The sequence below is a fragment of the Manacus vitellinus genome, unplaced genomic scaffold (assembly GCF_001715985.3).
Source record: "Manacus vitellinus isolate BGI_N305 unplaced genomic scaffold, ASM171598v3 scaffold_14_pilon, whole genome shotgun sequence".
NCBI classification, from domain to species: domain Eukaryota; kingdom Metazoa; phylum Chordata; class Aves; order Passeriformes; family Pipridae; genus Manacus; species Manacus vitellinus.
Genome location: NW_021939063.1, coordinates 13,849,017 through 13,863,642, shown reverse-complemented (window position 1 = coordinate 13,863,642; position 14,626 = coordinate 13,849,017). Strand labels below are relative to the sequence as shown.

Sequence of the window (14,626 nt, the reverse complement as noted above, 5' to 3'; positions counted from 1 at the left end):
AGAGGGAGAAATATAAAGCTTTGTCTAACCAGCTCAAAGGTATTGTTTTAACTATTTGTCTGCCAAAAACATGCAGGTAACTTTCTGATAACATTCCTGCGAATAATGGCTATAAACAGGAATACAGTCTCTAGGAGGTGAACATCATGATCATGGAGATAATCTAGTGCAGGGCCTGCTTTTACTCACAGGGTACACATCAGTCTTAGTGGTTATGGTGATTTTATGTAGTGTATTTCAGAGAGATTTTTCTTGTCATTTCTGGCAAATGTAAAATTTATTGTCAGTCCATGCGTTTCAGCAAAGGACAACTTTAGCAGCATTTTAACTCAACTGACTATATACTTTCTTGGAGATGTTCATTGGAAAAAAGCAAGGAAAGAAAGGAGGACAGTGAACAGTAGCAGTAATGAATTCTGTATCTTAATTCTGTAGCTTTAGAATTAATATGCATCCTAACTAACCTCAGCTGGATTTTAAGAATTCAGAAAAAATAGTCATAACTCACGAATTAGTAGATTATAAAATAAAGATTGAACTAGACCAAATAGTATTTTAGAAACTTTATTATTATCACTCATATTTACCAGGGTTGTTCTGGAAAGAAAAATTTCAGTCACAAATACAGGTAGCTTATCCCTTTTTTCCTTTTTTTTTTTTTCTTTTTTCTTTTCTTTCCTCTGCCCTGTCCCCCTCTTCCTTAAGTATAATCAGTTACTTGGGGGAAAAAATATTAAAATCTGTTAGTCTGCTGGAAGATGAAAAATCTCATCTAAACTAAGTAGCAAACTATCTTTTGATTGAAGGAGGCACCTTGCAAAGGAGACCTCAAACCAGAACATTGTCCAGAAGGTTTTTCTTGACGAGTGTGCCTACCTTTATAGTGTACATTTATAGAATAATTACTGGTTCTGATGCCTTTGTATTCATCTTGAAGGACAATATTGATCAATTCCTTTCCAGGCGTAAAATCCTAAAATGAAAAAAAGGAGGATTTTCCTCTACCCACTGCTCGTGTGTTCAGCCAGACAGTGTGGAACTAATGCCTTCATGTGGAGCATGCCAAAAATGACAATGGGAAAAGGTGCATGAAGTAAAGAACACTAGGTTATTTTAGAGAGTTTATTAGAATTGTGCGCACCAAGTATAGTCTTAGGAACCAGAAACAGAACAGTAAATAGCAGCCAGCCTCAATGCAAGAGTTGTTCTGTGCTGGTCTTCCAAATCTGTGTAAACCAAAAAACTGAAAAAAACTTCACGTTACAGACAGTGATCAAGAGTTCCTGAAATGAGAATTGTTTTGTTTTATTTTGTTGTAAAATCTGTGAGGCAACTGAAGTTATAACAATAAATGTGGTATAAAAATCTCATTAAATAAAAGTAGTTTTGAGAGCAAGGGGAACTGATATCCAATGTACTGAATTGTACCCATGAGGCAGATCTGTAAGGTCATGATGGGTTGTGCTGCATGTGTTCAGATCTATGCAAGGTGGTATATTGACTATTTCTATTTATACTGTAAAAGGAAGAATAGTAGGTTCAAGCCTTCTTGCATATAAACTTTCAGAAATGCCAGCATAAAAATCTTTTTCATTGTATACAGGCATATCAACAAAGTCTCTGGAAGTTTCTGCTAAGCAGCATAGCCTAGAAAAAAAGCTACTTAATCTTTCCTTAAAAGAGTACAACAAACCATTTCCCACTTTTTTTTACAGAATGTGACCTTCATGTGTCAGAAATCTATTCTTGAAAACTATAAGTTAGCTAAGGATGTCTTTTCTACACTAGGGAAAAAAAAAAAAGAAGAAGGGGGGCAGGTAGGAAAGGAAAAAAAAGAGAAAGCTTTGTGTTGCACAAATAGAGTGTATTAAGATTCTGGTTGGATTTTAGAATGGTTCAGGGGTTACACCAATTAAACTCAGTTGATTTTCCCTTGCAATTTACCTTTCAGTATTCGCTATGGTTGTTAAGATTTGAAGATGGTTGATACTGATGTCTTTGAAAAGCACATTTAAAAATGCACTTTCAAATTCTTTCCAACCATCAGTTTATGCAGTGTACATTATACAGTGTAAGAATAGAGAAGTGCTTGGTACAGTAGTTGGGCACCTACTATGTCATGTGACAACTGCAATTATCTCTTTTGGTGACAAATGCACTCTTTGTAGTGATTACCTTTAAAAAAATCATAACCAATTAAATAAAATTCTGTGACATTTCAAAGACTGTTAATCACAACCAAATGCAGTAAATGTCAGGATGCGCTGAAGTTTTTTCAGCTAACTGATGAATCACTGAGTTAATTGTAGTTCATCATAAGGCCCTTGTCATTGTTATTATTATGGAAAACACTTTCATCACTCTTGCTATTCAATAAAATTAAAGTTTTAGACAAATATGAGAAGATATTACTCATCAGAGTATTTGAATTGAATCTCATTCCTCAAAATATTCAGATAACTATGTAGAATAATGCAGATGCACGCAGAGTGATGTTTTAAAATAAATGTATGAAGGCATTCCCCCCTCATTAATTCTTCTTTTAAGATACCTTGTCACTTTCCAAATACATTGTCCCTGTGAAGAGCATATCCCTTCCCAAAGCAGCTTCATCTTTACGAGAAAATATGGAATCTAAGGTCATGAAGGAATCTCACTGTAAAAATTCTAGTTCTAGTTAAGACTGGAAAAACTGCCATGAGTGAAGAATTTTGTGGGTAGTCTGCCCTGCAAGTATCACAGATAAGAATTTTCAACCAGCCACTGACCAGAATATACCTAAACACACATTAGCTGCCTGTTAAGCAACATGTTTCCATTACTCTTTGCTGAGATTCCTTTTTGCTCGAAAAGAAACTGAGGGAGAAATGCATTGATAGAAATGATCGTTGAATGTGGGTGTGATTACTCACATAGAGAAGTGTGAAGGCAGAAGAAAAGAGGACAGAGCACTGCTGGAGCCCACCATCCACCCTTTTCTACTGCAGGCACTTCTACAAAGATGAAATTTTTAGAAGGTCAGAACTTTTTTTTAGAAAAAGTGACTTTTAGAGTTTTGGAAGAACAGTGAATATGTAAGGGTGAATAAACTGCAGAAAGCTTAAAGACAGAGCAGTTGCTACACCAAATCAGATCAGAATAATCTGAATAATTTTTGATGAATACAGAAGTGGTCAGTCTCTGTGAGGTTATTCACCTTTAAATGGGACCATCCTATTTTGGGGCACAACCAGGCTGACAAGGTGCTTGGCTTTCTCAAAATCAAGAGACAGGGTATAGGATGAGGCCTTGCCTGACCTTGAATTTGATAATCTACATGAAAACTACATGGGAAGAGAATAAAAGGAGATTGTTCTTTCATTAGCATGTATTCAACTGTTAGCCCAGTCTGTAGAGTTGTTTGTAATATCCCAGTTCATTGATCTTTTCATCGATATTTTTTAAAATGTTCATACATATCAATGAAAAATCAAATAATTTTCCAGTCTTGCTTTTCTCTTTTTGCTAAAAACCAGATGTTTCACCTAGATTCTTTAAATATATAAGTATATGGAAAAATAAGAACCTATTCTGTAACCAAAACAAACGGAGGCAATGGATTCAAAGTCAGAGCACCACCTCCAGAATCAAGAGATCAAAGCTTCTGTTATGACTCAGTCCAATGTGCTTGCTCTTTGACAGGAGAAAATCTCATTTGTATAATGATGAAACTCCCTTTGCATATGCCAAAGGATATGTTGATTGCTGTCTAAGTACCTGTGCTCAAGTGCTGCTGTTCAGCAGCTTGACTTGCTTTTATATATTCATTTTGAGCAAGAGGAGAATCTCAAAATATATGAATAAGAACTTGGTTCTCCCAGAGAAATATTTTATAGAAAATAACATATGGAATGTACTTCTTTCTTAACTTGTGCTTTAAAAATGACATTTAAATCAACGCAAACCCTCTATAGATGCATCGATACTTATCATCTACCTAAAACAGGGGAATACAGTTTCAATTTGGGGAAGTGCTGTATTTGGGTGTGTTTCTTATTTTTCAATTCACTAAGAACATAATATCTATGATAAATTGTTTTCAGCCTGAATATTTTCATCTACTACTAATAATACGAGAGATTTCATAAGATACATGTTTATCCAGTGTGATCCTATCTATCTTCATTTAACAGGAATGTGCTGTACCTCATGATTGTTTCCTTTCACAGTTCAATCACACAGGACAAGGAAGCATTTGCAGCCAAGCCATAATGTTGATCACTGACGGGGCTGTGGACACATATGATACAATATTTGCAAAATATAATTGGCCAGACAGAAAAGTAAGTATGTTGTCACCTTTATTTAATGGAAAACCTGAAGCTTCATGCCCAAGATAAAGTGTAGGTCTATTGAAAAGTCAATAACAATCTTTCTAATGATCTAAAAATGATTTTGGATAACTGGATGTTTCACTAATGACAGAAATGATGTTTATATGATATTGCTCCAGGATAGAGATGACCTTTTACTGTAGTAATGAACTTAGGTTCGTAAGATATTAAGGCACTGTTTCTCTCCAGGGTACATTTTTGAGCGTTATATAATCCTTCCCCTGTGAGACATCATTAAACAAGAAAATTTTCTTCTTTCTCCCAAAATACACATTAATAATTCAGTGCTTTTTCAAGCTAAAGATAGGTATGGACTGTGGACAGTGAATGACTTACTATGACTGGAGAAACTGCAGGTGTAGTACTCTGTATTTTTAATTTCTTTATTTGTCAGAGTGAGGCATAGAGCTGGCAGTTGGTAAGATTTTATAAAAAATTTATTTGCTTCTGTTGGTCTGTATGAAGAAATTTGCCCAGAATTAAATTTTGCTGTTATATAACACGTGGAAGTTTTGCAGTAGTTTTCCTGATGAGGAAGTTCTAGTAGGCCTTGTATCTGTGTATGTGAAATAATTTCCTTCTGCACTTTCTTTTCTGCTAAAGCAAGTTTTAGAACTATTTTAGGAAGTTTTTGTAGTTTGACATACCTGCCGTGTTATGTGCCTGTGAAAGCAACAACCAACTCTTTGAAGTGCAATTTGAGCAAGTAATTGATTAATCTCAGTCTGCTGCAGGAAGGTTCTCTATTTTGTGGAAAAAAAAAATAGTAGTTTTAATTGTAGCTTTTAGTCCTGCTTCTCTTTTATAAAGTTCTGTTTGTTCTCTGTTCTCTCTTGTCTTGTTTACCTGAACTAGACCTCATCTATTAGCAATTAATGAGCAAGAGAAAATGGGAAACTGGTGACCTTTTTTTTACTGGTCTTCTGAAAATGTTATGCTAATTACTGTAATTTTGTGGAGTAAAAATTATGTGCAACCATTCTACTTGCTGTTGGGTAAGAGGTTATTGTTCAGAGAACGTAGAGTACTAAATAACTGCAATCTGAAGATCTATTTTGCTCTTCAGATACCTTGCTAGTTCCTCTTATGTAACTTCATTCTCTAAAAGAAGAAAGGTCATATGCTTTGTGACTTTACCAGGACGTGCCAGGAAAACTGTTATCTTTGAAAGAATGCAAGGATACCTTGGTATTTCTGCATATTCTGTAATTCTTTTTGTGTGAATTGATGCTCATAGAAATGCCTGACAGGGATACAGTCTACATATATTTCTTAAATCCTTGTTTGTATTCACACTTATTTCTGAATCTTTTCTGAGAGAAACAAGACAGCTATAACCTGATTGTGAAATTACTGTTTTAATAGCTGCATGTTCAGATCAGAAATGTTTATAAACAGCAGACAAAAATGTTTCCTTTTTCTGAGTAATTTCCAGATGTTTGCACGTACTTTTATCCCTCTGGAAATGGTCTGAGAAGTGTGAATTTCAGCTATAGGCTTCAGTATTTACTCTTAATACTTTAGTCAGTTAAATCTTGTAGCGGTTCAGGATTTCCACGATCAAATGATGTATGAAGAATTTTCATTAAGCAATATACAAATGTAAAGAAGTTAAATTTAAACAAATTAAATAAAGCATATGAGGAATATGACTAAATTTAAATTATCTTTGGAATTTCAATCTGTATTTCTTGAACCCTCTCAATCCTACCAGTTTTCTCTCTTTTCCAGTTTTATTTATGATCGTGTGACTTGGTTAGTTTTTTTTTTTATGAAAACACAATGTTGTTCCACTGGGAAGAGGGTAAAAAGTCTTGTGGCCAGTCCTTCTGCTCTTATTCAGTGGGATACTATCTAATCGAAGTTGTTAAGTCCTCAGATGTTCCATGAGAACATTTTGCTTTATCTAATCAAACACTGATGTCTAAGGAGATTCACAGAATCTCTCAGTAGGGTGTGCCTCTGATGTGTTGTATTTTCTTATAAGATGGAGTTAGTTCCTCTCTTAAGAAGAAGAGACCATGGGGACACTCTCTCTATCATAAGAAATCAGTAAGGAAGGAATTCTCTGAAACAGTCAGTTAAGTATTTTCAGAAAACCATGTGTTGTATATCTTTCATGTGCAAATCCACAGCTATATCTGAGATAACAATACTCAGCACAGCTGTTGCAATAAGCAGCAGGACAGGTTTTCCTTGGGGAATATTTCTGCAAAGGCCTAGCAGGAAGAATCCTACCTTGTTTACCAAGGACATGGTGTTTAGGGAGTAGCTTTTAGTTCATCTGCAATATTCTACACAGCTCTATACAAATATTTACTGTGTTAATACGGCCTTCTAAATTGTGTATTAGAAAATATGCAGGGGAAAAAAAAACCCCAAATCACTTTGTCATCTTTTCAGCCTGAAATGTTTCAGTATGAAAAATGTAAAAGATTTCCATATGTATGCTTTAATGCATTAGAGCTTTCAATGTTTTTATAGGATTTGTTGTTCTAGAAAGAAAGACTTATTCAAAATGCACTAGAGTACATACTCCTATTTGCAATTTCAGTGTGCCTAAAAATTATGTATCCTGTGCACTTCACATTCACTGCTTTTGCATTACACCATCTTTATTCTCTCCAAAACTGTTTTTTTGTATTTATAAATCACACTTTTGAGCTGCTTAACAGTTTTTTAGTCACATTTTTTGTTCTCTATTCATCAATGTATTGCCTTTTCATCTTTCTTATCATTTATATTTTTCCTGCATTTTGATACTGGGGTGGACAGTGATGGAAAAGGTAATAGCTCCTAATTGAGGTAAGTTATTAAGTTTCTGTTTACCTCAATTACCTTGTCAGAAAAGTACCAACTTCAGTTATAAATTATCTAATGTTGGATAATATTAAATATGTTATCAGTAGTTGCAACAGAAGCATCTTCTCTTATAGAAAAGAAGAAATTCTTCATATAACTATGAAGGCTTTACTAGTTTGTTGGTGACAATCTCTAAAAATGGAGAGTGAAATAAACTGTCAGGATATAAATAACAATTCATATTTTCTTCCTTTTCCCAAGCCGTTTATATCTCTGTAAAAGATATTTTTTTAAAAAAAATAAGCTGTGTAAACAGGGATAAGAGCATTTTATTACATAGTATTGTAGATGTGTTCTGCCTGAAAACTGATTAAAAATCATCTTCCTTCTGATAATGCATTAAATGAAAATTGTGTTGCAATGATTTTAAAATGGAATAAAATGGCTCCTGCTGAATCACCAAAGGAGCTTAAATTAGTCAGTTGGGTTTTTGGGAGGAAATCAGGCTGATTTTGTGTATGAACTAAAGACTTATGACCATCAAAAGACTATTTAAAATTATCTTCTGGACTGTTTCCTTGAAAGAAGAAATGCTTTCATTTTACTGAGTTTTTTATGAGTCTCTATCTCCCTCAGCAAAAACCCTCCCATTTCTGCATGTTTTCCTAATATATTCTGCTACTTAAAATGTAAATCTAGTAGAAGCTGGTTTTATAACATACTATATTTTATTTACATGACTAAGTCTCTAAGATGATAATGTTTATTTCCTTTTTTTTTATGAGTCCTTATATACAACCCTGAACCTCAAGGAGCTGATTCGCACACATTATAAATGAGTTTGTGTTATTTACATAATTTTTCTCATTCATGAAGCTTGCATTCAGTAAGTTTCTGTAATTCATTCGTGGCAACTCTGTCACATGAAATACCAATAAGAGAACAATTAATCTGCAAGAGTAAATACATCTACACTGTTATATAAAAGCCAAGATTTTCAGCATGTAGCAGAAATAAGTATTTCGAAAGAATAGTACCAAGAAAGTGTTTGTTTACGATTACCGCTATAATGCAGTTGCAATAATTTTATTTTTTGAGGTCCTTTTCAGAAGAAAGCCTTTTAAGTCTCCAAATATCTTTTTGATGTCAGTTGGAACAGAGTCATGCTTTTACTCTATGTTATTGCTGCTACTATTATGGCCGAATGCACTACTAGAAACAAGCAAAATATTGCCCTGCAATATTTCACTAAGTACCTTATTCTGATTTAAAAGAATGAAAAGACAGGACGGGGGGACGCAGGCATACAGATAGACTTGACTACAGGAAAAGATAACCCCTCAGGTTTGCTCCCAGAAAGCAGTGCCACGAATTTCTTTTCTTAAATAACACAATCCTTGTTCCTCCCTATTGGAAAATTCCAGCAAGTAACTAATGGAAAATTCCAGGAAGACTAATCTTGCAAATGTTGCTGAAATGCTGTAGCACATCAAAAAATGAAATTACAATGAAATCAGAGATATTCCAAAGCTTCAAACTCTGTCATGTTCTCAGTTGAAAACCATTTTAATCACTAATTGAAAATTAGTCAACTTTGAAGAGAAAGTGTCTACTTAAATATTATTTTACATATTTTGACATTTTACATATAGCAAGACTGTTCTCAGTATATTGTGATATTGCAAAGGAAAATAATATAGTAAATCCTTTTGTCTAAATATATGAGGAAACACTTTAAAACCCTATTGACTCAGCAGCAACTTCATGAATCTTTTTTCTCTTATGATCATTTTTCTCCCCTGGCTAAAATGACCCAGTGCCTGCACATATTGCAGGTGTTTTTCTCTCCCCCATTTCCCCACTGGTTTTATGTGACTATCAAGTTCTGTACTTCTATAAAGCCTGTCTACTCACTGTTTTGGAGAAGCCCAAAAGCATTTCTTCCATAACTATGATTCAGAGCAGTCTGAAATCACATTGAGATCGGGGGGAAATAAGTGCTTATTTCAGTTTGGATACAGTCTTCTAGCATTCCTGTTTCATATGAGCTGATGCAGCACTCAAGTGGTTAAGGAAGATTTCAACTTTGTGACCTTTTATGTGTTACAACATCCAGAAATAGAAGTTCTGCTCCCTGAGCCTGAGAGCTCTTTACTTCATGATGTTGTACCAGAAGCAAAATCTGGAAAAGAAAGCAAAAGAATAATTTAATCAGTTGAACTATATCCTTCCCTTTGGTTTGTCTCTGAGTCTGAGAAGCATTTGCTTTCATAATTATCTGGAATAGCTATATGCTGTGGTAGATACATGCAAAACCAGAAGGACTAATCCCTAACTACGTAGTCAAGTTAAATGGAAACCAAAACCCCACCTAAAATTTCTTCATTTTCTAGAAACAAATCCAGCTAGAGAATCTGGGATAAAAATACCTCCATATTCAGTTACCTTGTTAGATATTCTGCAGCCTTTCACTTTCTGGGCAAGTAAGAGGGAATAGAACTTCATCTGTCTGTGTTCCATTATTCTGAGGATTCTGGGTAGAATTAATTTTGTATGGCACAGAAATATTTTCTTTATCCTTATGAACCATTACAACAAGGCAGAGATTTAAGATGGTTTCTATCACTTCTAAAGTTTCAACTAGGGTGAATATAAAGTGTAACTGCAATAACATCTTTATTCCAACTGCTAAATGACTGTGATATAGAAAGACCTAACAGCTAATGCTGCCTGTGTCTGAATGGAACTTTTGAAATTACAATTTAAATAGTTCCATGACTTTTAAGTGTTTATACCTGCTCTTACATCTGCTTCACTGGAAAAATTTCATAGTCTGGCAGGTCTCTGGATCTATATACAGTACTTAAAATTATAATTGAATCCAGAGGGCAGCACCTCAAAATTTGCAGGATTAAGATTTGATTTCATAACTGTACATTATATTTGCAGACAATAATAATTGGTTGATAACTTCTTAGTTATGTGGGACTTTCATGCATACAGGATCAATATTTATAGTACCTTTAATAATATATGGCTTTCTTAAGTATTTAAGAAAATACTTGGTCATTGCTGGTAAGAACTGGTCACTTGGTCACTAAAGCTCTTAATTTCAATCTGTTCATTTATATTAGAGATCTACAAAATAAATATTTATCTTTAATAGATCTGTTTTTTTTTCAACTAGAAATCCATTTAGTCAGTTTATTTAGTTGTAAACAATCTATTGGCTTCAATTGCTATATATGAAATGGAAGTCTGAGCTTTGAGTATATGTAAAATTGCCCAAACATTTAGATCCTGCCACAGGACAGGAAAGAATGCTTTCCTTTCCCTCCTTTAACAAAGAAAGGTGAAAACATGACATGTTTTTGTTTCCTTTGTCTGAAAACTATCCTAAGGAAATCGATGGATGCTGAAAACAGGCTACAAGAGAATGAGTGGCTGTGCTGTGTCCTTGCATTGGTGGCAAATCATCTTTTTCTTCATGTCTGCTGTCCAAAAGGTTACAAACCTTCCAGGGAATTTTTAACCTAGTCTGTAGCTGAGGAACCTGCTGATGTTGGCAACAGGGAACATTAGTACAGCAGATTGAATGTCTCGTGTGCAATGTTGCCTGGATGTTATTAAATTGATTTTTTTTTTTTCTGAAAAGACTGCTGTACTTTAGAGGTGGATGTTATTACTGCTCCACAAACCCTGTGCTTTATTACTGGTTATCTCAAGAACAAAAGATAGTCCAGACACTTCATAGGCCTTTCAAACGATGGCATAACTTACATTAATTACCTATCTTTTTAGGCACCCCTGCAGTATGATGAAAGATGGGGTATGAGATCAAACAGAAGTTTTTGATTTTGGGATAAAGAGAAACAACTCCTCAGAAAGCCTGTAGTCCTAGTTTCTTGCCCCATCTGCAATTTTTTTTTGGGGGGGACAAAAAGTTTAAAAAAGGTTTTATTAAGCATTATTACTTCTCCCTTATAATGAGAAAATTGGGCTGGTAGGTTCCTGTTTCAGTGAATTTTTTTTGGTCGAAAGTACCATAATGCAGTCTACAAGCAGTAGTAGTATTTTTACTTGTATTCTTTAATATGAGACCCACAGTTGTTAAGGCCTCTTTTCTAGTCCAATTTCAATTTAGTTTGCCATGGGGAAACTTTTTCTGCAGTGTTTAAAATCAAAAGATGGGGAGATGTTTTTGGTGAAGGTAAGGTTAATTAAATATTAACCTCAGGGTATATGTGGATTGCCAGAGGAAGGATTACTGCCCCTTGTATACAGAGTCCTATGGTTGGCTAGAATCACAGGATGGCTAAAGCTTTCTGATGTTTGAGGAATTTTCGATGGAATGATAATTTATACACAATGTAAATGCGTATCTATAGTGCCATTACCATGCTGATGTTTGTCATATGATCAGAAATAGATACAAAAGTAAATTAGTGATGGGTCACACAGAACACCTTATAAACAGTGGGCGGTGAAAATGGAGAATAATCTAAAATCTGAAATAGATTGTCCAAAGTACTCTTTTGGAACTCGTGAGTATTGGTAACACAAAAATGATTCCTTTTCCTTGTAAAAAAGGGAGTTAATTTTTATGTAGTATGTAGAGAGAGTTCCAAAATTTAAGATAAAATACATGTCCCTAAAACGTCCCTAGGTGACTACAAGTCACTATTTGCATCTGTCATAATACTGAATATGTGGCTGACAGCCATTACTAAAAAGAGAGACCAAAATGTAATAACTTAATATTTTAAGAATCTGTTATATTATGGTTTCTGCTTACTAATTAAAAAAAAAAAATATATATAAAACCCCTTCACTTGATATTTTACATGCTGTAAGGTCTTAATTTTTAAAAACTCTATTTTTGCAAAGTTATTATACCAGAAGTGAGATGGTTAAAATAGGCATAGTAATTGCACAAATATGCCTGTTTTGTTCTGTGGACTGTGTCTATTCTTGAGGTAGTGTTTTATGTGAAGAATTATGTCATCTGCTTGAGGAAATGGTGAGATCATTTATTTCTTGCAGTTCTTCAACAGCACGATAAAAACTGTATTTTAGTTTGTGTGGTTTAAACTGAGCAATGCTGCAGTTACACTAAAAACCAAGATTCAGTTCAGACTGCTTGTTTTTAATTACTTCTCTTTATAGTGTGTGCATCTTAGACACAACAGACAGAAAAGAGATGTTGAAGGCTGTCAGAGCTGATCTATTTTAGATGACTCTCTGCAGTCTCTGTAAAATATCAGGAATGTGTGTTGTTAATTGTGAGTGGTCACCAACAAAAAGGTGACCATGGTTGCATATGTGAAACCCATTGGGTTGCATTTGACAAAAAAGAAGTAGTACAATCTTCCAATCAATTATTTTGGATTAATAGTAGTAAAAAAAAAAAAAGTTAAAAATAGTAAATAGTAAAAAAAAAAAGAAAAATATTATGTTGGATTGAATGTCTTCCTAAATCAAATGTTTAAAGTTTGGCATTTGGAAGGAGTTGAAATAACCTGAATTTGTATTAAAGGTTACATTAGAGGAGAGCTGTGGTAAAAAATAAGTTGATGCAACAGACCAAACTAGGGATCTGTTCACTCATTTCTGCTTCCTCCCCCAATAGCCTGAAACAAGCAGATGTACAAGCTTGCTTGCTTTATAGGTACTTTCTGTTCTGTAGAGCACAAGATACTAAATGATAACTTTTCACTGACTTTACAGATAGGGAAGACTGAAAAATTCATATGTTTTAAAAAGCTGACCTTATGATGTTTTAGGCCTGTTATAGCTTTTAGAATATCCTGCAATAAAATTTCGAGTTTCTAATTATTTATTTAATGTAAGATTAAGCTTGAATCAAACACAGCATTATGTAGTGAAGAAGCATTAATAGCATTAAATATTTTTTTATGACTACCAAGAATGGCTTCAGTTCCATGCAGAAGTACAAGTAGAGGAGACAGCACAGTTGTGAGGCTAAAGAGGAAAATGGGTTGTTGCATCTTTTCCTAACCACTAGGTCAGATCCATTGCTAGTTCTGGTGAGGTCTGGCAATTCCACAACCTGTAAGCAATTGGCAAATACATTGGAAAACTATAGACCAGCACAAAACCCAACTGTTTTCAAACATTTTCATCTGAGTTCTGAACTATATTTCTACCTAGTTTGTATGATCCATTCTTAGTTCATTCCTGTATCACTTTTCCTTTAATGAAATCTTCATATACTTCTATTTTGTATAACTCTCACTGAATTAAAATAAGCCATAGTGTGTTGTTTCGTTACACACTGAGACTTTAACTTGTGTTGGATATTTACATTAAGTTGAGAAGGTTGGTAAATTGCATGTTTAAATATCAAATCTCAAGAGATGTTTGGAAAGGGAATGTTACAAAGGGAGGAAGTTAAATGTTTGGTATAGTATTCTCTTGCTGGCATCCCATTACATGCAGTGAATGGTATTTCTTACTCATTTTACTCTGAGAGGCCAAATTCGCCTGGTTTGGAAGTATAACAGACGTTGTTTATATGAAATTATTATTCATATATACCATTTTCCCAGGGTACCTCTGTTATCCTTCGTGGTGTCTGGCTATAGAACAATTCCACAATGAATGCACATATATCAAGACAGTACAAGAGATTCATTCCATGCAGGGGCTCATGTATGTCTAGTTTAGTATTCATTTCAGCGAAGCGCTTACATATGTGAATTATTACATCTCTATAACCAAAGCAATGGATTCAGGCATACATTAAAGCCCTTTACTGAATTAAGAACTAAACAAGTTATCCAAACAATCCCATCTTTAGAACTCCGTTGTGGGTCTGCTGATTCTTTCTGAGTGGTTGAGTTTGTAACTTTGTTAGTGGTTCTGCATTTTATAGAATACCCATTTAGAGCACATTGTTTGTTTATCTCACTATATTTATACCTACTTTTTCTAAACTGGCATAACAGCATTAACTGCATTCTGAGACTTCTGCAAAACACGGCATTCTCTGTAGACTTAACTTTTGTGTTCTGTTCCCATGTGCAGACATCTGCTGCAAAACTGATAAAAACCCATTCTTTTCTGTGAGGTTCTAAATGCCATCATCCCATAATCCTCTCTACTACCCCTGCCGTAGTTGTCCCTGTGCAGAACTGACAGAATGAGATTTGCACATCTGAATAAATATGTTCTCTTTCTGTGGGATAACATTGTGCACTGACTTCTGTTAAGATTTTGGTTCAGACACAGAGGTTTCCCCTTACGAGTTCTTGAAAGCTTTTTGCTGGATTTGAACACTGAGGCTGAGTTTAGTGCATTGTTAGAAGACAGAAGTCTTTATTCTGCCATCTTATGTCATTAGGCATTCATATCTTGAAGAAACATGTAGGATTTTGAATCATCTGGGACTTGTTATTGAAGAAGGCTTTAAAATCCATTGTAGCAGTAAA

General features: G+C 34.5%; 1 protein-coding gene across 6 annotated transcripts in view; it reads left to right on the top strand.

The window, feature by feature from the left end:
* The window catches only part of CACNA2D3 (calcium voltage-gated channel auxiliary subunit alpha2delta 3), a 403,064-nt gene that overhangs the window by 203,968 nt on the left and 184,470 nt on the right, over nt 1–14,626 (top strand). For all 6 annotated transcript variants that reach the window (XR_001920141.3, XM_018068538.3, XM_018068539.3 and 3 more), the window contains one exon: nt 4,209–4,322. Coding sequence is in view for 5 of the 6 variants with exons in the window: in XM_018068538.3 (XP_017924027.1) it covers nt 4,209–4,322 (114 nt within the window). In the remaining variant the exon portion in view is untranslated. The remainder of the gene's footprint in view (nt 1–4,208; nt 4,323–14,626) is intronic.